Source organism: Colletotrichum fructicola (genome assembly GCF_000319635.2).
Source record: "Colletotrichum fructicola Nara gc5 chromosome Unknown KSG_Nara_v1_contig04, whole genome shotgun sequence".
Taxonomy (NCBI): Eukaryota; Fungi; Ascomycota; class Sordariomycetes; order Glomerellales; family Glomerellaceae; genus Colletotrichum; species Colletotrichum fructicola.
In genome coordinates, this window is record NW_027094054.1 from 4,062,687 (window position 1) to 4,086,377 (window position 23,691).

The following is a 23,691-nucleotide window of genomic DNA, read 5'->3' on the forward strand; positions in this document are numbered from 1 at the left end:
CTCGCACAATGGCTCCTGTGTGAGGGTGCTCTGGTTTGGGGAAGAAGTCGACGTTGTTGCTCGCAATTTTCAGTCTCGTTATGATTGTTGGCAGCGAGGGTCGGCGCCTCTGTTGAAGATTACCGGAGCAGAGGTCTGGGGAGGGGGCGGAAGGAAAGTAGAGAGAGGATGAAGGCGAGGGCGAAGGAGTCTGTGTTCGAGGAAGGAGTTGTAGTAGGGAAATGACGCCAGAGTAGACTGGGCAGAGAGTGGGAGAGGAAGAAATGGGGTCAGAGGAGCGAGAAGGGGGCAGTGCCCAAGAGCGCGATCCCGCGAAGACACACGACTGGTAGGTCGGGTAAGCTACCGTCGTAGAATGTTGAAGGGCAATGTGAATCGCTGGCCGTCTTCATGCAGAAAAACCGTGCTAGGAGAAAATATATTGGGAAAAGTCAAACGTGGGTGTGCCGATGAAGATTGGATAGCACCTTCCCCGCCAGCGAGTGGTAGGTTGAAGAATGAGGTGAGGTAAGGACTGACCGAGGTAAGGACGGACGCAGGTCGGAGCGGGGACGTGGACGCCCAGCCGTGTGGGAAAAGTGACATTGGAAAGATCCATGGGACGCAACAGCAGCTAGCGGGGCCACCACCACTCCCTACCTACGGTACCTGAGGTTCCCCCCCAGCAGGGGCAGCAGAGTGGGTAGATAACCCTCTTCAAATTGCACCACACGGGCAATGGTCCTTGCTCGCTTGCTGCTCCTCTAGCAGGTGTCTCCTCACGTACTTCCTTAGGGATCCGTACAACGTCTGGATCGTTCAGGCAAGAAGACATAAGGTACCTAAGGAAAGGTTCATTCAAGGGTGGTACCTTACTCAGACATGGCACTTGAATAGCACACTAGTGTAGCGTGCTGTGTAGGGAAAATTGAACGTTGGTACGCACCTCCACTAGTGGATAGGGGGACGGGAGAACCTCACCGTCTTGATGCTTTTGGACTAGGTCGCCGCCACCCTAAACGGCGCCAAACACGAGATGAACCTTCATCATGTCAGCTTGCCTTCTATCATCGTCAAGACCCCTAAGAGCTGTGGAGGGTCCCAAGAGTGAGGCGGTAAAAGATCGCTTACTTGACCGGTTGCAATGTGTGTGCTTTCCATTCAGGATCACGTGCGGCATTCTTCTCATCCTCGACCGGCCCGTCAGTGCAGCTTCCCGCCTGCTGCTTCCTACCTTTTGAATAGGGCAGTCTCTAGGTCATTGAGATGCCGTCGACGCTGGATTTCGTCGTCAATCTGCCTTGGTGATATTCTAGAGGACCCAAATGGGTTGGTTCGTGGATGGTTGAAGTGCAGGTGTCACACGAGCTCAATCTTCATGGTCCGTTCGGCCATGAGGTCCTGCGTTGTCCCCCTCCCCACAGTGATGCCCTCGCGTTCACAGAGAAAAACGTTTGCACTGCCTCCTTCATGCATCTCAATACGTGAGCCAACTCTCATCTGCAGCCCCCAGTACCACATGCATTTTCGCCGACATTAGGTGGCTGGTTCCCGTCTTTTTGCGCTTGACACCAAGTCGAGGGCCCGTCAGAACCATGGTTCCTACCTGAACGTCATCTTGCCACAAACCCATCCACGGACATACTCTGGTTGTGGGATATGAACGAACTCACTCACCAATCGAATGATTTGAAACGATAAGAATGCAATTGCGATGCAATTGGTAGCGGGCGAGGTCGTCAGTGATTCTTCTCTGCTGTTTCTCACGCAGACCAGAACTAAGCGCATGCCAGCGCAAAAGCCTCTGCCTTGCGTTGAGGCTAAGGCATCCATTTCATTGCATCACATGCTATCTTCGCTGCAATAATGTTTCTCTTCGCCCGAGCCGGCTCTCGCTCAAAAAAAGGTTCGCAAAAAAGGTTCGCAAAGGCCGCACCCGGCTGCTTGGGCGGGCTGCCTGGACTACCTACGCCAAACATCAAGGTCAGAAAGTCAACAAGAAGCATCAGTGGCGGCGCGGAAGGCGTTTCAGACTCGCTGGTTCACCTTCTATGCTATCCGAAGCCATTATCAAAAGCTGCGATATTCGTCTGAATATCAGATTGACATATCGCACGTCGTCCGATCTGGCTACAACGAGACTAGGATCCTGTCTTGTCTGTGCGAGTCAACGTGGGAAAGCTATCTGAAATAGGCAATGCTTGTGTCACTAGTGCACATCATTGACAGGGATTCCTTCACAGCCCCCATGCGGGGGCCACTAGTGCCATCTCAACCATACCTTGTCTCCCGGCTTACACACTTACACATTCAGGTACACAAAACAACGGCAAGACAGTACAAGGTAAGGTACATGCCCCGAAACCGTAACACATTTGATCCTGACAGCTGCCATACCTCTTTCCAGACACATGCTTGTAAGCCGGGCTGTTACATTGATGAGCGTTGCAGCCACGGGCGGGGCTAACTTAGCTCAACTACGGTCACCAACTTCAGAAATGTCACCTTACCCATAACAAGGAAGCCGTGTAATCGGTTGTGCATTTAAGATAGAATCGGAGGGAAAGAGAGATAAAAGTTTGACAGGTGGGTTGAACTGCCACGATAGGGTCTCTTTCCGACCCCTTCCCACGTACCGCCGGTTGGCATGAGTTTGAGTAGCCCATGGGGAGGACTGCGTCATTCGAGATTGGCGTTGAGTATCTACAACATGTCAAAAACTTCGACCACGTTCCAACATTTGCGCCAATAACGGCTGCGCATCCTACTATTCCTAGTGGGCGGAAGATATAGTGTGGCTTCCCAAGGCACAATCAACGGTTTTCATGGCCAAGTCTCGACCGGTACGCTAGAGCGTTTAGTCTTGGCTGATTGTGGAGCGAAGCTATGACGCTTGGAGCCAAGTTTCCATCCATCATTAGGAGGGCCTGACATAGAGAGGGTCAGTAGCAATGGCAAGAACTGAAAAAGATAGCTTGAGGGTTTGAGGGTGACCCAAACTCGACTCATGTTCTGCTTGTTTGGTCAACTCGCAACCTTGTTGTGAAGCCCGGGGTCAAGGAGACCATTGCGGAAAAATGCTAGTCAGCCGCGAAAGCAACGGAAGCAGCTCCTCTATGGCTGATCGTGTACACTGTACGGGCGGGGCGATGAAAGAAGGAAGGGGCGGGGCAGCATACTATCAGTCAAGAGGGGGGAGAGACGGAACTCGCCCGGACCTGGGACTTTTCGCTTCGGGTACCGGAGGTAACTAACCTGAGGTACATTATTGTCAAAGGAGGAGGTGGGTGTGGCGGGTAACTCGGGCTAGCTACCACTGTCCTGGCAGCACGGGACCGATATCTCACGTTGACAAAATACTTTGGTGGAGCATCTATGTGGCGGGGAGAACGATACATGATTAAGTATTTGCTCCCCGCTTGCAGAAAAGTCCCTGGGCTTGAGCATGGAAATCTTCTTTGGACAGACCAGACCGCACAGCATGCTTGAAATGAGGTTATTGGCCAGGAGGACTTCAAACGACATTTCAAAAAGCGTCCCGAGGCAGGAGAGTCATCACGGTCGGAGACCAGTTTGACCAGACGCTGATTCCACCACGTCCGTCAGAATGAGATACCCGTTGGAGCGATCGTCCCTCATCAAATCTGCGATCACCTCCCGGGACGCTCGTGGAGCCGCTCGGGTTTGCTCACTCAAAAAAGAGGAAACCCCCATCCGCCACCGGTGGCCCCCAAGGGCGAACGCCATCCACACTGTGTGGCTTGGTCGGATGGTTGCGTTGTGGGCCGCAGCAGCCTAAGGTATTCAGGTACACTGCGCCGGGGAACACCGTGAGATCTTCGACTGTGTCGTCAAGCGATTCGTTGTCAGGAGGCTCTACGAGCGTTATACGGTGATGGCACCGAGTGAAAGGGGAGGGGGACTGACGTATTCTGACAACCCTTCCACCCACACAACACAGCGAGACGACTCGGCACGTACCTGGCAGACCGACACGGCCGGGAGATGGGAACCTTAAGTGGATTGGGCTGAGACGGAGGAGACGGCAGCCGTGGAAGTACCGGTACATGTCCCGCGTTGGTAGAGCGGTTATTTGGGAGGGACACGGGGCCTGAAGCGTGGGAGTGAAGGGATGCGCATGGCACTGGTACGGTACCGAATACTTGTACCACGGCAGTCTGCGTCACTGTTGCCTTCTTTCTTCATTGTTGGCTAGAGTCATGTCCGTGCTTCCTTTAACAGCCACGGCCGAGTCAATCAGGCTGAGTATAATAGTTACGGCGGAATGCCACATGCCATCAACGCGTGGGGCGCATGGACGGCCACCTAAATCACGATGCCTCAACGAAAGCTGGGTTGCTCGTCCGAAGTCCGAATACCTCTACAACTTCGTGGTCAAGTCGAACTTTGCACCTCGAGTGAGGCGAAGCACGACGACGACGGCCCGGTACACTCGGTGCCAGTCCTGATTCCAGAAGGCCGGGTGACGCAGATGCACTCGCTACGGCATCGAGCCAGGACTGTCCGGATCACAGGGGTGGTGCTTTTGGCGTTTGGTGCGGCGAACCCCACGCGCTGTCTGTCACCCGAGGGTGCGAGACGAGCAGCTACACACTGACAGCGGCTAGCAGTTCCGTCTGGTGTCCGCGGCTATGCTTCCCAAATCCCCAAACTGGCAAGCGAGTGACAAAAGAAAGCCTGCCACCCCTGTCCTGTCCTGCAGCAAGGTTCTCGTGCCTTGCACTCAAGCCAGAAACACCTGAGGATCACTGGGGGAGGTGAAATGGGCCTGAAGGGCCTGGGAGGGGGGTGTGAGGGGGGAAGCTACCTTATCAAGCAAAGGCACCTAGCGTGCGGTCCCTCCAGCAAATAGGTAGGTACCTACTCATCTCTCTGTCTCTCTCTTTGCTCGGGGTCTGCGTGTTCTCCAAAGCCCACCCCCCTTCCCCCAAGCCTTGACTGAGGTGGGGAGCTGTTCCCCTGCAAGTGCGAAAGACGGCGAACAAGGATGGGACGAGTGTGGATGAGGATGGCGACCGGGGGGTGTGGAAATGAGCTACGACATAAAATCGGATCGCTTGGCCTCCTAGACCAAACAGGTTGGGCATCCGGCTGTAGGAATGCTTCTGCAAAGATCATCTGCGAAAGAATACGGGGCATTCTGCGATGCAAAACAGCCACCGCCTGTATCCGTCAAGCACAACAACAGTCTACTATCTCTGAATAAGCTCAAATCGAAACCTGCCCTGTGCTAGCCACAATGCCACTTCGTGATGAAGTTGATGTGTCTACCGACGTAATGGCCCTCGCGAAAGACAATGAGTGATCTACAAGCGAAGAAAAGCCCCCAGATTGTAGTGATTGGCTGATTTGTTCATGTGCTGTCAATTGATGGCCAAGTACAGTTTGTTCCAGCTGTTTTACGACCGCGTCGTTGGGAGGCTGCTGCTGCGAGTAAAGTGGTCTTGGACCGAACCTAGTGGCAGTTTTTGCGACAACAAGCTGGCATTGTACGCTGTGTGGCTCATCCAAATCTCGCGCAGGTGCGAGATACGAAGACCGCTTGCTACGAGTACTTGCTGTCCATCACCGCCTCCCCCCCCTCCCCCTCCCCCCAATCTGAAGAACATGACGGGAAGGGGCCTGGTCTAGCGCCCGGGGCCTTGGAGAAAAAAAAAAAGGGGGGGGGGGGGGGGGGGGGGGGGTTAACCAAGGGCGCGCCGCTGAAGCTACCAGCGCTGACGAGGTGTGCGTGCTGGGTTTGTGGCAGTTTGGCTGTTGCCGTTGCTGATGCTGGGAGAGGAGAGCTGGGCCAAATGCCAAATCCCGGGCAGTCGCTGCCCCCCACTATCAGTCCCCCCTCTCAGACTGGACGCTTTTAGTCTGTGTCTTCCTTCCAAAATTCCAGAGTGGAGGCCTAAGTTAGGTACCTTAAGGTAAGGTACTTAAGGTAGGTAGGCCCAGGTTCGGTGTTCTCGCACGCTAGAGCCAGCCAGCTACCCCTGTTCTGTCCTACCTTGCCTACCTTACCTAGGTACCTTACCTAAGGCACCTAGGTAGGCACCTAAGGAACTACCCAAGGGAGGTACCTTGCAATAGGATTCTGTGCAGCAACTTCCGTGCCTCTGGACCGCCGCTAGTAAAGTCCACTCCCCTTGTTCCCCTTCAAGTTCCATCATGAACACCAGACACCCCAGACTGCCCGTGGTTTCCACACCCCGGGGGCCAGGTCTCCCACGCCGCTAAGACTGGTTTACCACACCCTCTTCTCCTCACACACAAAACAAAAAGCTCGAGATCATTCAGATGCCCATCCTCCTCGTCATTCTCACGGTACAAGCTGATATATTTTCATATAAACTCCGACTCCCCAAGATGAAATTCCATGTTGGTGTTCTCCCAGATCGTGCCATGCTGCATTCATCATCTATGAATACCGCCATCTCTTGTCTAAGTGACCCGCCAGCGACTACCAAGGCCAGACTTGACGCAGGTTCAACTTTTGTCTTTCTTCTTCACCCCCAGTCTCATCTTGACTTCCACCCAGAACTCCGTCTCTTTCTCATTCGTAACCTCCAACCTACCTCACGCGGGCCTGCGTCTTGAGCCTTCGCACGCCATGGCCTCAACCACTGCGATGCAGGGGTCGGCGATCTCGTAGGTTCATACATTCTCTTTCATTTTACGTACATCCCACTTTTCGCTCTGCAGAGGCTCTTCATCCCATTCTTCGTGATGAGAGTCTGAGGGATGCTCTTTACTGATGGCGATTTGCGTCCACCAGCCAAGACCCCTCTGCTCGTCCTGCCCCTTCTGGACTACCAGCAGATTATGCTCCCACGCCTTTGGATGACTTCATATCAAATCAAGAATCACATGGCCCGGCTCTCGGAGAGAACACCGTCGCAAGGACTGAGAAGAGACAACATCACATGCAAGCGGTGCTCAGCAGTATTGAACAGCTCCTTCCAAGTCAGACCAGCGAAACTGAGCGCACTGGAAACGACTCGTCTACTGCATTTCTTCCAATTTGTCTCGAAGGCATCGGTGGCCAATTTCAGGATACTCCAAGATAGCTTTGAGTTTTGATTCTAACGACGTGTAAGCTTCGTCACCGAGACCATCACACTCATGGACTGACTGAACGAGGTCATTATAGATCTTGAGCTTTGCATCGGCGGGGATCATGTTTCACGACTTGAATTAGGTGACTGTCCTTCGATTGCAATCAGCCTTTTTGCATTGTTTGATCGGCTGCGGGTCAATCCATTAGATGTAGGGAGGGTCAGTGCTGCTTGTGAGTCTGCGTTGCAGTGCACTTAACCGTCACTGAACGAGAGACGGGATATGGAAGCAGTAGTAGAAAGAATACCCAAGAATATGTTTGATAATTAGCAGAATCCCGAAGTATTTACGATGAACTTCTCATAGATCTTACCACAACCTAATGATCCTCATTTGCGGCTTGTTCTTCACTGAAGATAAGAGTGTCAGACGTCCACCCAGCACACTATCATCTGTCCTATATGTCTCGATGCCGAAGACCGTCGCCCAGCTCAAATCAGCTATACTCTCGAAGATTGATGGATGTCTATTCACATTCTCTCATACTAGATGGGGGTGGCCACCGGGTTATTTCGCGTCCGTTTACTCTAGAATCTGCCAAATGTGTTCAGGTGCCAGGCTCACCGGCATGTCTCAGTAGCTGACCCTTATTGTGCTACGAATGACACGTCCGTTGACACGCCGTGCGACAGGCCTTTCATGTAACCACGTTAGGCCGCGATATATTCGGGCATTCAGGTCTGCCATATCACTCCCAGATGCATATACGTCCGAAACGCCATCGTGAAAAGATCCTTCGCAACGACGTTTTGTCAGCGCATCGTCATTTTGGGGGAAAGTTTTACCGCACAAGGAAGAATGAGGCTTCCCTAAAAGCATTGGTCGTCTTAATTCGCGCATTCTCGATGTGTCCCTTTGCAATTGGATATTTGATGCCATGTAGATGTCTTCAACTCACCTGGCGGACGAAAACGTGACACCGAAAGCATGCCTGGCTTATGCGCGTCCTGATGGGGCATTTCTTGGATGATTGGACATGACTTAACAATTTGATTCACACGGATCGTTGACCTGATCTAAATTTCCAGGTAGGGGAAGGTATTGGACGAGAGTCGATCCGGTCAAGGCACTAATAGGGGTAGTTTGTGTGACGGCTTCAGCAGAGGCCGCAGTGGCTGCGTCACTCGAGTGCCAGATACTGGGCAGGAACGGGCCAAATGAGTCTCCGTAGGTGTGGTTGTGTAACATAAAACCGTACCAAGTGTCGAGTGGCAGAGAGCGAGGGTGGGCGGTGCGGGTATCGTTGCGACTCAAGCTTGATATGCACTTAGGCCGTTCCATCAAGCGCATGCATGATTCAAGGTCTTTCTGGGAGACTTCTACCAAGTTGACTGCATGGCAGCACCTATTTGAGCCTCCAGGTCGAAGAGTAGAAGCGAGATACTGGCATAGAACATGCATCGAACGTCCATCTGAGTACTACCATGAAGTAGCACATACAAGTCCGTTGCTAATTCGAGATGTGAGCATCATTCTATGGCAGAAGTCTGCCTGATGACCGGCCCCCTTATCGGTGGCCTCCTCTACTGGCCATTTATTCAGAATCCTCGCTAGTCTTTGCTACTCAGAAATGAGCTTTTCACCATCAAAGGTATCCATTATCAATGCGCAATAAGAGCAGCATGCTAGTCGTTAGAGTGCGCTGCGGCAGACGTGAACGCAGGCATATTGTACAGAGCGCACAACAAGAGTTCACAGAGAAACTCATTGTATCAGAATATAGATTGAACACATATAAACTTGCTTGTATTCATATCCTTTTCACCGTGAGATAGTGTCACTCCCCGCGTCGTCAGTGCCCCGCTTCCAATGCCCAGCATGGCTTTTCTAACACCACCTGTGCGAAGTCGCTCAAGCTCTCTCAATCAGCCTATGAGCACCGGCCGTTCAGAAAGCCTCAGCAAATGCATTTGAACCTAAAATTCTAAGAAAGAGAAAAAAAAAAAACACCAAGAGTAGACTTCCACGCTGAATCTGATGCAAAGTATTTGTTAACGATTCAGGGCGAATGATAGGCAATGACAGGTACGTACCGTGCACATGAGGTCAGTCGTTGCCCGCCAAATGGCAGTTCATCATTAGCGTGGCCCGAGCTTCAGCGAGCCCCCGCTGTTTTGTCACTGCTGGTGGCATGCCGGGATGCCGCATGGCCCCTGTCATCGGATCTTGCAAACTAGCCCCAAATGGATGAGCTACATTGGACAAGTCACCCAACCTTGTTTCGCCTGAGTACAGAGATCGTCCCAAGGGTCGCGACACCATATCAAAATTGAGAACCAGTGCCATTGAGGTTTTTGTCGGGCGGCGAATGAGCTGCCGTACCTGAGCTAATGGTGCTGTTCGGGAAGCTCCGATTGAATTGATCAATGCTGGCTTTGACTCCAGCGGCCCGGCATTGTGGGCCTTGACCGGTTCCGAATGGTTTGAGACCATGGTCCGAGTTGAACTGATCAAGTCGCGCTCGAGCTCGCGCCTTGTTCCCGAGAGTATGAATCGCAGGGACCGACGCGCCGTCACTGTTCCCGGCCAAACATTAAGACTGACTATGCAAGGTGTAATGAAATAAGAAAGAAAAAAGAATTAGGGCAATTGTGGACAACAACTGCGAAAACCATGGCTGCGAACTATAGACCATAGCGACGTACATGTTATTCGAACCTTGGACGGATCGCTGAGATGCCATGATACCTTCCAGTATGTTATTGAGCCCCCAAAGATAAGAAGCGATGCGTGAAGAGTCTTTCTATGGGGCCCAAGAAGAGGCGTGCCTGATATGGGAGAAAAAGACAATATAATGAGAACTAGGGGGAAATCGGCCCAGATGTCGATGCTGGCCAGTGAACAGAGACGTTCGTAAGCTCTAATAAAGACGCTCATGCCACTCTGAGAGTCCAAATAAGCATTTGGTTGAACGATGAACTTGACAAGGGAAGACCTCGAGAAGCACAACCTTTCAACGGAAAGCGGGCTGGGAAACGCTGGATCACCATGTTATATATAATTGTGTTAGTGCTACCTAGAGAGTGACGGGAAGGACTGGAGGAGACAGGATGGAAGACGCAGCGGTTGCGCTGTGGACTTTGTGAAAGGGTCTCCCACATGTGGTGCTAAGAATGAGGCAGTGCAAAGAAGTACACCTCATTGGCGGATAGTGAGGCCTGGACAGGGGTACGAAGGGGAGAGTCTGCCCGCACACCACCACCCGAGTGCCGCAGTCACGACCCAACGAATTCACCAAGAGGCGGGAAGGTAGCGGGCATGTTACTAGGTTACCTCGTTTGAGGCGGCCTTCTCATTAATGTCTGGGTGGGATACCTGGATCTACCCGGCTTGCCTCCTGACAAGCTACTGGGACCCCTCGAAAGCACGCCGGGCACACTAAGCCGTTACGAGTTTAGTCATGATAGTGTCGCCTGGGAAGTGGTCGAGTGCGAGGTGCAAGGTGCAAGGCACCGCAGGCGCAGACAGACGGAGACGCAGACGCAGCGGTACGTACCTGTTTGCCCAGAGGTGCACCCAGATGCAGTGGATACCCGCCTGCAGCTGCTGTGAGTGGGGAATGGGAAGATTTCTGTGTACGTACTCCACCTGGTACTGGTAAGCCGAAAAATGCAGCAGTCTGCATAGGAGGTAGCGGGCATGTTGCTTGGCCACCTCTTTCTGAGCGATCCTCTTATTAATGTCTGGGTGGCATACCTGGATCTACCTTAACCCTACCCGGGTTGCGTCCTGACAAGCTGGGCTGGGCCGTGGATGCCAATCGTGCGATGAGCGTGGTCTGGCAGGCCATGGGGCACGGCAATCCATCAAAACACCTCCTAGGTAGGTAGGTAGGTAACTACTAAACCAACAATCGCAACATGGAATACAAGCCATCGCCCAGTGCCGACGGCTTGAACATGCAAGACGCATGGATGCCGCTCGCCTGATGAGCGAAAATGAGGTACCTCCCCTTCGTCACTCCTTGCGCAACTTTCACGGAATATTCCAATCTGTTTGCGAGAACGCGGAACCCTCAGGTCGGTCAGATCGCGAGAAGGGGCCTTCTAGCTAATAGCAGGCTTGAACTGCCCGTAGTCTGCTATCCATACTCAATCAGAACCAAGGTGTCTAGTGTTGGTTCAGTGAGGTGTTGAACGGGGCGCCCCACCTTGTTCTCATCCACGCTACCACCCCTGTTCACTAACACCCCACACCAGTACGTACATACTGTCAAGCTTAGTGTAGTGCTAGTCCCATACATAGGTTGTGGCATCAACTTGCTCGTTGCGCACCAAGTCCTCCATATAAGCCGCCATGCCTCCGGCGCACGCGTACATAATATGCTCCTCAGGTTCCTCTCATTGAGTGTTTTCATATTCCTCTTCGTCTGGTTTTCTGGCTGTTTTCATTGTTCTCCTCCGACTTTGAACGATTTTTGACTTTTACAAACAATTCCAGCCCCCACTTCTCACAGAGATACCAAGCATGATGGCATCTCAGATCTCTGTCCAGGGCTCGAATAAAACGTACCTTCTTTCGATGAGGATAAGGCTTATGGCGCTTCACTTCAGCTAGCCCGAAATGCTTTCTGGTCTTCATTCACATTTGGTAGTGTTTGGTTACTCACATGTCGCTTGTCCTATCTAGAGATACCGCTTCAGTGCCGAAGATCAATCCCCAGCAGACCAAAACGCAGGCAGGCGCGCGACTAGACATGTTCCTCTCCGATCAAACCCTGAACTCTTTCCACAACCGTCATGATGTATCTGGCAATGATGCAGACCGTCGTGATGATAAAGTCACTGCCGCCATTGGCCATGTTGACCGGCTCTTCGCCGGCCACCACGCCGATGGTAGGGTCGAGTCCCGTACCGTCTGCTCTGACGAAAGCCTCCGAGGCGTTGGTGCTAAATTTTCGGAATGACATTCCACACCGGGGGGTACCATGCTTCGACGGTCCTGACAGGATCCACGCAGGGGAACAAGCTCGGGTGACACGAGTCTAACTCGGTACCAGTTAGCGCAAAATTCCCAAAAGAGAAGGTGGGGTTGGGTGCGGCACGGACACAATGGCCGCGGGATTCTCGAATGCCGTCAGGGCAGACGGGAATCCAAGCATGAGAGACGGAATGATTTCCACGCGTGAGGTGGCTTTTCCATTGTACGTGTCCTTCCATGCGGCTAACTTCGACCGAACCCTGCGAATATCGGAGAGCGCTGCTAACGTTGAATTTGGCTCAGACCTAGCGTCACTAGCATATTGTCAACTGAACTTTACACCATTCAATCGCTTCGCGCTTTTCTCATCTCGCAGGGGCGAAAAAACGCTCGCGTCGTCGAGTGTTGTGACGATTCAAGACAGCTTGAACTCAGCAAGAGAAGAAGCACTTGCGGTTCTGCAACCAACAAAGCGAATATCCCAACCATGATTGCTTTTGATTGCCTATCGTACACTGACCACCGATTTTCCCCTATTGCCATTTTATCCTCCGTAGCAACTCCAAACGTCTTGATGCAAAATCTGACAATCCTGATCCTCACCTTCCTCATTTGCAGACCACCATTTCATCCGTGGCAATCCGGTGCGTCTCGACGAAGCATTCCCCAACCCATCTAACCCTCATCCTCCCCGTCGTGGTCGGAAACCAACCTGCCCATTACTCTCTGCAGCGTCTCCAGGCCAACAACAAACCCGAAAGCGGCCTTGACACCATCCTGATCAGCCAAGTGGTGGTATAGGATGAAGTTATGCGACTCTGTGTTGCCGTCCTGGCTCAAAGTCTTCTCAATGTGGTCAAGGTCAGGGCCGAAGTCGCAATTGAGGTCTGCAGCCTCCTCGGTAGCTGCGTCGAAGAATCTTCGGGTGTTCTCAGGCCAGACCAACATGTTGCTCAGCCATCCGTGAATCAGGCACTCCTCGACGATTTCGAATTCCCAGTCTTCGAGCGGCGGGGAGCTTTCGTCATGTCGGACCTCCGGGAAATCGCCACCGAAGAGGTTGCGCATTCTCTCAACCAGTTCTGCAACCTGCCTGGCGCGGAGAACGTCGATCATGAAGGTGCCATCGGCAACCGGTTGCCAGTTCTCGCCGGTGTCTCTGAACACGAGCCCGGAGGTCGTGAAGTCGTCGGACTCGACTCGGTACGTCTCCCAGACACCCAGTACCAACCAAGGAGCTCCGCGGTGAAATAGACCGCTAGCGGAGCCACAGAGCATGTCTCCCAGAGTCCTCTGCGGGCCACCGTACAGAAATTCGGGTGGCTCCCCGTCATGCCATCTAACCATTGGACTGTCGGTGCTGACGAGGCCGACGGACATGATGGCCGCCAAGAGGAGGACGGTTCTGTAGGCATGAGGAGATGCATCTTGGAACTGCAGAGCTGCGATCATGCAGGCTGCATTGATGCTGAGTTCAGGGAAGCAGTGCAAGTTCTCGCGCATCATGATTCCGAGGTCGGCAGTCAGTCGATAGGTGCCTTCCTCGTCGCCGTCTTCAATGCATCCGAGTGTTTTGAAGCGCTTCATAGTAGTAGCTCGCTGTGTCTGAAGGGATCGATTATCTGCTGAAGGAGGTAGATCGGGCCAATTCTTGATGTTCAAGAAATCGAACATCGAAGAGTCGTCCGTTTGGGGCGCCGGCTCCCACGGTTGCTCCTGTAGGGCTGCGAGAAAGTCGAAGTCACAGTGCAAAGTCGCGTCGTATTGAGACTGGCGACAAATAGCCATCTGCTGATAGAGTTCGCGTCGCGACAGCGGTACGGTCCTCTCGATAACCCGTCCCAGTTTCTGGTCGAAGAAGAAGCCACGCTTGGTGCCCGTCGTGAGGACATCAGTGACATTGGGAATGTTCCAGACGAAGTTGGAATGGATGTTGTACGGATCCAACATGAGAATCTGCTGCTTGCCGCGAGGGTCGATCCAGCTGTCGTGATCCACATAGAGGTCGAAAGCACTCAAGATGACCTTGGATGGGACGAACTCAAGCGCCATCCGGACAAGGTGGCGCGGCACGAAACAAACGATGAAGCCGCTTCGATTCTTGCGGAAGACCTCATTGACCAGCCGTTCCATCCTGTCGTTCCAGCCTTCATGTTGGCCCAAGGCCTCCATTGGGACGGGGGGCTGCGACGATTCAAGCTCGAGACAGCGCTCAAACGGCAAGCCCAGGTTCGTGTCGGGCTCACTTAGGTTTCCAAAGGGAGCAGGCGAGGGTGTGAAGAATGATGACATGACAACCAGATTCCAGGCGTAGTTGTCTTTGGCGCTCTCCTTGACAAGCCTCTGAATGAAACATCCAATCACGTCAGACGCAATGGTTCGGCTTCCATCCAGCTTGACAAAGAGCACTGCTCTGCTTCCAATGAGGTCTTTGAATCGATCAGTCTTTTTTAAGTGAGAAGCCACTTCCATGGTCAAGACGTTAAAAAATCCTCTGTTCTTGATGGCAACTGCCTCTGTGTAAGAGGGCACGATGAGAAAGGATTTCAGGTTCTTGGTCGCCGCATGATCATGTACTGCTTTGACCACCTCGAAGCAGTCGAATCCGGCGGAAAGTCCAGACAGGTTGAAGTGTTTGAAGCCAGATGTGGCCAAGGCGTTCTTGATTCTCTGAATTTCTTGCGCGAAGTGGCTGTCAGGAAAGGCGACAAGCTCTCTAGGCTCGCTTGGCTCCATGGCCTGGGTTGTCTGTGTCGGCGATGTCAGCGGAAAGGGACCGGAGGAACTGGATGTGAAGGGGCTCTACTTACGTTCTCGTCTCCACCCTTGGCTTGCCTCTGAAATTTGTTGATCGAAGCAAAGTCGTTAAAGCGCGAAGCAAGATGTTGAGAACGTGATCCTGGGTTCAGCGTCGCTTCAGCAGCCGTGGTGTTACAATGGATTTGTTTTGATAGAAGAATTTCTGGAGCTCACGGAAAGAGGAATGTGAAAAGTTGTGGAGTGGTAAGGGAAGGGAAGAAAAAAATAACAGAAGAAGAGCGGGAAAGCAGCTGAGATGTAAAGCTGAAGAAAGAGGGCTGCTCTTGTGGTGCCTCAGTTGACAAAAAGTGCCCCACTTAAACTCACCTCACCCAACCTTCGACTTGCGTCCTCCACGTCTTCTTCTCTATGAGAGAAAGAGCAATTGACGGAGATTCTGTGAAATTTGCCTGATTTGTTGTTTCTTTGGAGACCACAGCTACAGACGTCAGCAGGAGGGCGGGGATTGGCCGGTTTAGCACTAAGCAGGACGATGACGACAAGGGCGACTGCAAATATAGGGGTCTTGCTTGCCTCAAACGATAATCTGAATTGAGTGATGTAGGAATTGAAAAAGCCCGACTTGGGGAGATCTTGGGGAGGGAAGATGAAGGATATGCATACTCCAAGTCGCTCCTACCTGTCTACTTGTAGCTGCATCTCCTTGTCCGCCATTGCCCGTGAGAACCCCCGCCTTTTTACTTTCTTTCCCTCTCCCGGCTCAACATCTGACGTCTTCTCCTCACATATTCATAACCAAATTCATACCACACCAGACTTTCGATTACGCAGGGAGATATCCAGACAAGCAATCAATATAAGTCGTTGGGCCTTGGTCATGTCATACAAGATCGCGCGCGACGGGGTTCGTCGCTGCATCATAACCCGCAAAAGCACATCCCTGAGTTCAGCTTTCAAGGTCAACTGGCCACCACTCCTCTACAACGACAAATAGGGCACCCCCATGGGCCTAAACGACACACAAGTTGCCCATTGCGATGCCCAGACGGTTCTCGCACCCCGCCGCTCTCAGGAGGAGCGCATTGGCATGTACCTTGAGCGAAACAGGGGCCAGCTTCCGCGTATTCGAAAGCAAATTCTGAAGGAGTGTTGCGAGCAGCACAGCTCCAAGATGGTTGATTAGTATGATTTAAAGTATACTGAAAACCTGATTTGGCCTGACAAGATACGTAAGTGGAGGGGGACAGCAACAGTGAGGTCAGATTGACGCGTCGAGAAGAAGCGGCTCGAGGCTGAAAGACTGAAGCGCAGTGTGCCGTCGCATTGAACTTTAGAAAAGGCGGTCGAAGAAATGGTATCCGCGACAATGGGAGGAGTAGAAGCCATGTTGAGTCCTTGGTATCTGTGATTGGCAATAGATTGGAATGATCCCCTGCGGACTGGGTAGGAGTAGAAACTTGCCCAATAGATGAAACCAGCATTGTTACCTGCTCTTCGAGATTACATTCGCTCTCATTTATCGTGAGGTGGTTTTCAATGTTTTTATCACCTTCCACCCGCCTCGTCTTTCGAGACCGTCTTTCGAAGATGCTGAGCCAGGATCAAGAAGAGCGGAAAGCGACGCTGCTGCGCCGGCAGACGATTGAAGATTGCTCGAGACCGAGTCTCCCATGCACACCGGATTGGCCCCCAACGCGGATCCCTGCACAAATGCTGGGGGAAGGCATGTCCCGGATGTCGGATGCGGTCCCGGATGCGACTCTGCGTCCAGCGTCTTTCCTGTCAAGGGCCAGGAACGGAGTTTGTTCTCGGGGGAAGCACCATTGGGCTGGTATCAACAGCGCGCCATCTGCACCAGTCCCAATAGAGCCCGCCAGTCTTCACCGAGAGCATAATCGAAACACACCGGCAGCTGAGCAGTCCATTCCAGCATCCAGCTTCGATGGTCGAAATGGCGTCAGAAATTCAAGAAGCAAACATTGCTCCCACCTCTGGTGCAGTCATCCTGCGAGTTGTCAGGGGGAATACTTGCCATGATTCCGACGCAGACCCCGGCAAAACCTGCCTGCGCCTCGCAGACTATCGATCGAAATGTGAAGCTACCCGTGAGAAGTCGTGATGTGATATGAAAAATGATAAACCGAGATGAGTCCATCGGCTTTCATGCAGGTCGGGCCTTCGAGACCGCATCCGGACGTGCCTCCACGGTGAGCAGCACACCGTCGAGCGCAGATCCCCAGAGCGCGCGATCTGGTTGCCCATTCACCGAGTGTGACATGGTGGTGTCTGTGTCACGTCGGCAGAAAACGCCTCTTCACCGAGGCGCCCGGCAGTGAAATGGCAAACGGCGGGGGTTCAATCGTTTCAGGGCGGAAGGACATGTCATGTGTCATCTCGAGTTGGAGGGATGGCCCCCGATAAGGCCATCAATGACGTGCGCTATGATGGAAACGGGTAGACGGAGCCTAAAAATGTTAAAATGAACTTCAACCTACGATATCCGTGTCAGTGTTATTTCCAGCTGACAGCCTGCGGAGATCCCTGATGGCCGCGGTCACACCAATCGAATGCCTCGAAGCGCGGGACGCGTGGAGATGCCATAAATTCTGTCGGGTCGCACGCGGAGAATACGGCGCGAGCCCGCGCCTGTACCACCGGCTTTCCTACCTTTGAGGAAGCAAACAAACGCCATCAGATAAGGGGTAGGGGTGGTCATGGGCATCTCTCGGCCCCGGCTTCTCTCGGCCAGCATCGCTGTCGCTCCAACTCAATGGTGTGGTATCCTGACGTGGCACATGAGAGGCTCCCATGACGTCGATAAATGGAGGAGACATGGCCTCAGCATTCAACATGGACAATGTATTGTCGAGGACAGAATGCGCTTTTGCCCCTGGCCTCAAATGGGCAGGCTTGCTGCCAATGAGGGGTCCACCCACTCCCCGCGGATGACAGCCTGCAGCACCCGGATCCTACCAACCATCTTATCTCACCGCTCGGCGGCGCTCGGCGCTCGCCCACATTACCGGATAGAGCCTTGGTGGCGACGGCTCCATGGCCTCAAAGACCCAAGGGTGGCCTCCTCCCGAGGCACCGGGCAGGCCCGTCCCTTTGGTGTTGGCGCCTCAGTCAAGCCGTCCAGGGTCGATGGGAAATACCCTAGCACAGCTCTTTGCCTTTTCCCCTTGAGAAAAGTCGACCCGGTCACCCGTCAAGTGCTCCGTTGGCAGCCGGGGAGCAGTTCCGGAAAGCTTAATGGATGGATGCAAGTCGCAAATGATAGGCGGGGATGCTCTCCGCGAGTTCGTGGCCAAGCACGTGGAAGCCTGCCGGCGAAGGGGGAGTTCGAGTGCAAGTGCTTCGCATTTGCCCAATTGGTGATGGGCGCGTGTCTATAGCAAAGCGAGAAACAGCTGTTCCAACCGCCCAACCACGGACTCTACCGGTCACGAAGCCACATTGCCGGTGAGCTGGAGACCCCGTCTTATTTGCCTGCGTGGGCTCCGGAGTCTTGAACATGCTTCCCCATGTATGTTCTCGAACGATATTGCAGTTGCGTGTCGTTGCCTCGGCCCGCGACCAATGGGAAGGTTGCCGGCATATTCCCTCGAGGCCATGCCTGTTGCTGATCTCTGAGGCTGCACCTCCTTACTTTGACTTGAGGCCATGGCACGTTCGTGCGACTACCCTCCGCCCGATTTGGGAATGCCGGCCGAGATTGCTTTCGAAGACACGATGACGGTCTTGGTGTTTGGGGGGGAAGCTGCCAACATAAGTATTGCCGTCGGTCCCGGATGCTCTCATCACTGGGCTCCCACCTTTTCCTTTCAACGCGCAGACAATCGCGGCCTTACCTCTACCCTGCTCTATCGTATCAGCGACCTTCAACTTGCGGTGTTCTGCCTTCCACTCCACGTACAGAGTCTCGCTTGCTCCAACATGCCGACGTCTCAGGTCTCGGGGGCTTCTCATGGCTCCTCCAACAAGAAGTAAGCTCCCTTCGTCCTGATGAAGCATCGCCGACAGATGTCTGACACTGCTTTCAGGTCCAAGACGGCTCGTGCAAAGGAATCAAAGTCCCGGGTAGACGATTACCTCGCGGAAGAGGGCAGCCTCTACGAGCGGATCCCCAATGACAGCAAGGCCAAAGACAGAACGAAGGCGTACAAAGATCGTGCTCGGGAGACAACCCGTGACGCCGATCGCCGTCTTGGTTCAAGATAAACTTGATTGGCGGTGAACGTCAAGACGATGGGCAGATGCTCGAGTCGGTCGTAGCCAACGGACATGGGGATAGAGCAACGGTCGGTACGGCGAGGAGTTTGGCTGCGTTTGGGGATTAGCGATTGATTTGAAAGAAATGTCCGCGAGGATTGAGGGAAGTCACGGCTTTCTCGTAACATGCAGTTGCACGTACATGCGGCAAGAGCAGTCTGGGGCCTGCCTTCTTGGCACAGACTGCACTTGCAGCAGCAGTATATGTCCTACGTGGCTGTCGCATATGGACCGCATGAAGTAAGGGAGGTTTTTGAAGCGTTTTTTTTAGTGAATTGAATTGATTGGAGGTCTTGTTAGTGTTGGGTTGATGTTTATTGAAAGTATCCTCAATCGACTGATGTGACGGAAGCTCTTCACGGGATACTCACTCGATTGAGATGCGGTGCAGAGATCCAGTGGCTTCGAGCTTGCAGTTGCCTATGGGTCAATGAGACCTCTATAGCAAGCGCATCGATACGACAGTAATTGTGGTCCTCTTCGTGCGGCTTGCATGTGTAGCTGGGCGTCTTACGGCGCTGCCATGTTGGTGCGCCATCCGATCAAAGTACCGTCGTCTCTCGTCATGTGACAGATGTCATCCGTACCCGCAAGGCACTTGCAAATCCGTATCTAGGGATGCATCGATTCATCTCGAGATCCGAGATGAGGCTGCTGGTCCCAAGATGCAACGGCCCTCGGATGGGTAGTGACCCTAGAAGAGGAGAGTTCCCGGGCAAACGGGGACTCCACCGACCTGCCGTCGAAATAAGAATCGCACCGTCTCAAACCTCTCGAAACTCTCACCAAACTGTATTCAACCTAGTGTAGGTAGTCAAACCAACCCGTCATCCGATCACCGCATGCGCCGGAACCGGGAAGCTCAACGTCTGTGCGGTGCCACGGACACACCCGCCAACGAACCTCCACAGAGACTACAGGATCAGCCAAGAAAATGCACGCCCGACGTTACTTCTGTGCCGCGATATCGTCCCATGTTGACACAATACACAAGAGATGCGGTCTTTAGCCGTTGTGTGGATTACCCACCGGGGTCCTTGTGCTTCGGTTGCTGCGTTCCGAGAGCATGGGTGAGACGGATGAATTCAGAATCCCTGCTGAGGGGAACGATTGGGCTGGGATCAACTGCGGCCCATCGCGGCCAGCCAAAGACGAACAATCAACCCATGGGCGCATGAACGGCTTAGCAAACTCTTCCATTCTTTGGCTGAATCCCATGTCTTTCAGCCATACAAAACATTCTTCCGACCACAATCGGGCCTTGATCGGTCCAGCCCTATAAGGCATGTCCCGATTCCCCCAGGATCCACCTGATGACGCTATCCAGGGGCCTCCTGTGGGACAGCTGGGGCCGCCTACGTTACAGAGCATATTAATCCCCGAACCCTTCCCACCATTCCGAGTCCACGTTGGTCTATCATGGTGGGGGTCTAAGATAAGGGGGGGAAGGGACGTGGAGGTAGCCCAGGACCGACCATGGGTCTGGCCTCGTTCTCAGGTCTGGTAGATTTCTCCAGTCAGCCACAGCCTGACCCGGCCACGAAAAGTGAAGAAAAGAGGGCAAGAACACAAAAAAAAAACGGTTGCGGCGGGCATGCTCGGTGGATTACCTGGGGCCGCGCGTGCTCCATACTTTGTCCCGCGTTTACGAAACCAATCACCCGGGATGCCTCTTGGCAGCTGTCAAGACGCGCGTGCGCTGGATACGTGCTGTCGTGGACCCGCGTCACCTCAGCCAAGCGGACTGGTCGCCTGGAAGCGCGAAGTGACGTTGCGTATCCTTCTGGATATACGAAGTGCCGAGGAAGGGAAGCGACCGAGGAGGTGACGAAGCCGTGGGAGGCGGCCGCTCACTTGGGCTGCCGAGGATCCAGGAGTTTTCCTGGGGTTTTGGAGAAGAACTGGAGGTGCTGGGGTCCTAGGTTGGGGAAGACGGGGGTTGCGATGGTTGGGTGCACATCCCCCTTGCACAGATCTAGTACATCGCTCGGCAGTCTCGGGTGGTCACCGCAACGATCGCACAGCAAGTAACCGTAAATGACATAGAAACCGGTCCTTATTTTGTTAATCATGCAGGCCCAGCTGCACGGGCTAAGTAGCAATAATACATGCTCTTCCATAAATCATCGTCCCTCGCACATTACTCGCTCCGCCAAATGCGTTGGCCGTCTTGTAATCGAAGAAGTGGCCGGTGGAAGGTAAAAGTCGAAAGGTATTAGGTCGGTAAAGGTGTTGTACATGGCTGGTGGCGCACCGGTGAGGCATTAGGGCCGACAGGGCGTGATGGTTCGGGCCTATTGGGTTCGGGGGGCTTTTTGGACGGGCTTGTCTTCGACTAGTCTTTCGGCTGGTCTTTCGGCTGGTCTGTTGGATTCGAGGCGTGTGTACTGGTTGTCGTTATCGTTCATGAACATATCGAAGCGAGCCTGCCGAGAGGCCGCTTGATCGTTCGAGGTCGCTTGATTGTTCGAGGCCTGTCCAGACGCTGCACCGGTCCTGTTCCGTGTCAGTTACCATGCAAGCAAGACAAGACCGGGACATCAAGTCACTTACTGGCTGCCGGATTCAACAACCATTGAAGAAGTCTGAGACGACATGACTGCTAAACTTGGGTATCTTGGAATAACGATGAAGGGAGTTGGCAAGGTGGTCCAATGACGGGATGCAAGACCAGCTTGTGCACTTAAACAATGTTGACACGACGGGTATTGAAGGTGCAGCAAAACAAGAGAAGGGGAATCGACTTTGATGAAGAAAGGGCGGCGGGTGAGGGCATCGTTCAGCAGTCCATGGCGACAGCGGTCCGATTTAAGTACCAAGGGGTTGGAAGAACCGGATGAAGAGAATCAGAAAAGGGCGGACCATTTTGGACGCCTTGCACCGTGATGTGCGGTGAAGGAAGAACGGGTGGGCGTGGGAGCAAGGTTGGGCGTGGGAATGGGACATATCGTCAACGCAAGGTACCTCTCTAACCGTCCGCGTGGGTTCTCAGGGAGGTAGATGCCGGCTGACAGGTACCAAGCGGTCGCTAGCGTTGACAATGATAACCCAAGATAAAAACAAATTGTATTTTCCTTGATGCGTCGGAAGCTCGGCCTCATGATTGTCTCCTGTACCTCTGATTTGACCATGGCGGTATGCACTCATTTCGCGTGCAGCAAAACCGGCAGACCAAAATAATACATGGCCGAAAGACAGGAACAGAAATATAAAACGGGGCGATCAGTTGGGCGGCGAAAAGTTTCATCAGATGCATGGTAATGCAAGGCACACACACCCTTTTCCCGCCATTTTGCATCTCCGTCATGACAAGGTGGAAATAGGGTGGTGGTGTGGGGAGCTCTCTGTACGGGCGTTCAGCTGGCTTCTGGGCCGTCAGCGAGTGAGCTGGCAGGCCAAGGTGAGGTACATCAGGAACCAAATACGTAAGACATGCTCAGCGAGGAGGCTCTGACTTTCACAAGACTTGAAGAAATTTTTTCAACTCGGCATTATTGCACGAATTTCCCCAGATCTTCTCCTCTGCGGGCGTCGAGATGCACTAGGCCCCGAGAGGAGAAGAGGAAGCCGCGCGGGGTACATGAAGACTGAAAAATTTGCTGCACTTTCGTTTCTTCTTGTCTCGAGAATCTGGTCTGGATCTGCAGAGGAGCTGGGCAGCTGGAAAATCCGGCAGTATGTTTCCATCTGTTCGGTTCCTCGACGCTTGCGGTTCGTTAGCGGGAAGGAGCGTCAGCCAGGTTGGTCGGCCGATGTCGCCGCTGCATTCCAGTGGAATGCGTCTGGAGGCAAAACATGCGGCGAACAGCCTGATACGACTTCGAGAACACAAGAGGCGGTTTCTCAAATTGAAGCCACTTGTTTCCAACCCCAAGCTACCGATGTCGTGCGTCGGAGGCGCACCTCATAGGCCAATGGACCCAATCTCGGCAATGTCCTCATAGGGCGATAGACAGGTGCAATTAGCGAAGGCACCGGTCGGTGAGCGGGACAGGATGTGAGCCTGAAGAACTCGCAGATCAAGGGCGGTGATGATGACAAGATCACGACGGACGTGGCTTGACGTTTGGGAATACGAGGTTTGAGCTACCCAGGACATCAGCGAGGCAGACTTGAAACAGCGGTGGTGTTCTGCTTGGGAAACCCAGGATCAGCAAGAACCCAGCCAGTCCTTGGTTCTAGCTGCTGGCCGTAGGGCTGTCGGACAGGTTCCAGGTTGCGACAACTTAAGCTCCCGCTGCCGCTCCCGCTGCCGCCTCCGACTGAATCTCCACGCCGGCGGACAATGGAAGACGGTGCAACGCTCTCAAACGGCCCCGTTGAGGCTTCTGGCCGGCGGCGGGGCCAAGAGATAAGGTTATCGCCGTAGGCGACTGACAAAAAACTTGCTCAGTTCTGCAACAGTCCGGAAGTACCGTCGCTCGCCAATACAAACCGGCCCATCAAAGCTCCAATTTTTCTCCTCTCAGCTTACTATTGGTGTTCTTCAATTGGCGTCGATTCGCAAGAGCCCCGCATCGCTTGTACCGACCGATGAATTGTATTTTATTGCAAGCGGGATAAACAGCGAGCAAAATAGACCAGACGCCATCCGGGTGCGCAATTGCAAGCAGGACCCTTAAAGAGAAGTTCGTT

At 53.4% G+C, this 23,691-nt stretch overlaps 5 protein-coding genes across 5 annotated transcripts; 2 read left to right on the plus strand and 3 right to left on the minus strand.

Moving 5' to 3' along the window:
• Positions 1-6,598: 6,598 nt before the first annotated feature.
• Positions 6,599-7,145, plus strand: CGGC5_v007929 (uncharacterized protein; the record flags this gene model as incomplete). The annotated part of the gene is made up of 4 exons (XM_066151931.1): positions 6,599-6,636; positions 6,764-6,951; positions 7,041-7,080; positions 7,139-7,145. The coding sequence occupies 4 exons, from the start codon at positions 6,599-6,601 to the stop codon at positions 7,143-7,145; spliced, it is 273 nt and encodes a 90-aa protein (XP_066008652.1).
• A 2,222-nt stretch (positions 7,146-9,367) lies between these two features.
• Positions 9,368-9,787, minus strand: CGGC5_v007930 (uncharacterized protein; the record flags this gene model as incomplete). Its single annotated transcript, XM_066151932.1, has 2 exons — positions 9,368-9,620; positions 9,750-9,787. 2 exons carry the CDS (start codon positions 9,785-9,787, stop codon positions 9,368-9,370), a joined length of 291 nt encoding a protein of 96 aa, XP_066008807.1.
• Positions 9,788-12,699: 2,912 nt separating this feature from the next.
• On the minus strand, positions 12,700-14,760 carry CGGC5_v007931 (uncharacterized protein; the record flags this gene model as incomplete). The annotated part of the gene is made up of 1 exon (XM_032020976.1): positions 12,700-14,760. One exon carries the CDS (start codon positions 14,758-14,760, stop codon positions 12,700-12,702), a length of 2,061 nt encoding a protein of 686 aa, XP_031882051.1.
• A 3,960-nt stretch (positions 14,761-18,720) lies between these two features.
• CGGC5_v007932 (uncharacterized protein) lies at positions 18,721-19,005 on the plus strand (the record flags this gene model as incomplete). Its single annotated transcript, XM_032020977.1, has 2 exons — positions 18,721-18,770; positions 18,828-19,005. The coding sequence occupies 2 exons, from the start codon at positions 18,721-18,723 to the stop codon at positions 19,003-19,005; spliced, it is 228 nt and encodes a 75-aa protein (XP_031882050.1).
• Positions 19,006-21,350: 2,345 nt separating this feature from the next.
• Positions 21,351-21,653, minus strand: CGGC5_v007933 (uncharacterized protein; the record flags this gene model as incomplete). Its single annotated transcript, XM_032020978.1, has 2 exons — positions 21,351-21,552; positions 21,610-21,653. The coding sequence occupies 2 exons, from the start codon at positions 21,651-21,653 to the stop codon at positions 21,351-21,353; spliced, it is 246 nt and encodes an 81-aa protein (XP_031882049.1).
• Between the last annotated feature and the right edge of the window lie 2,038 nt (positions 21,654-23,691).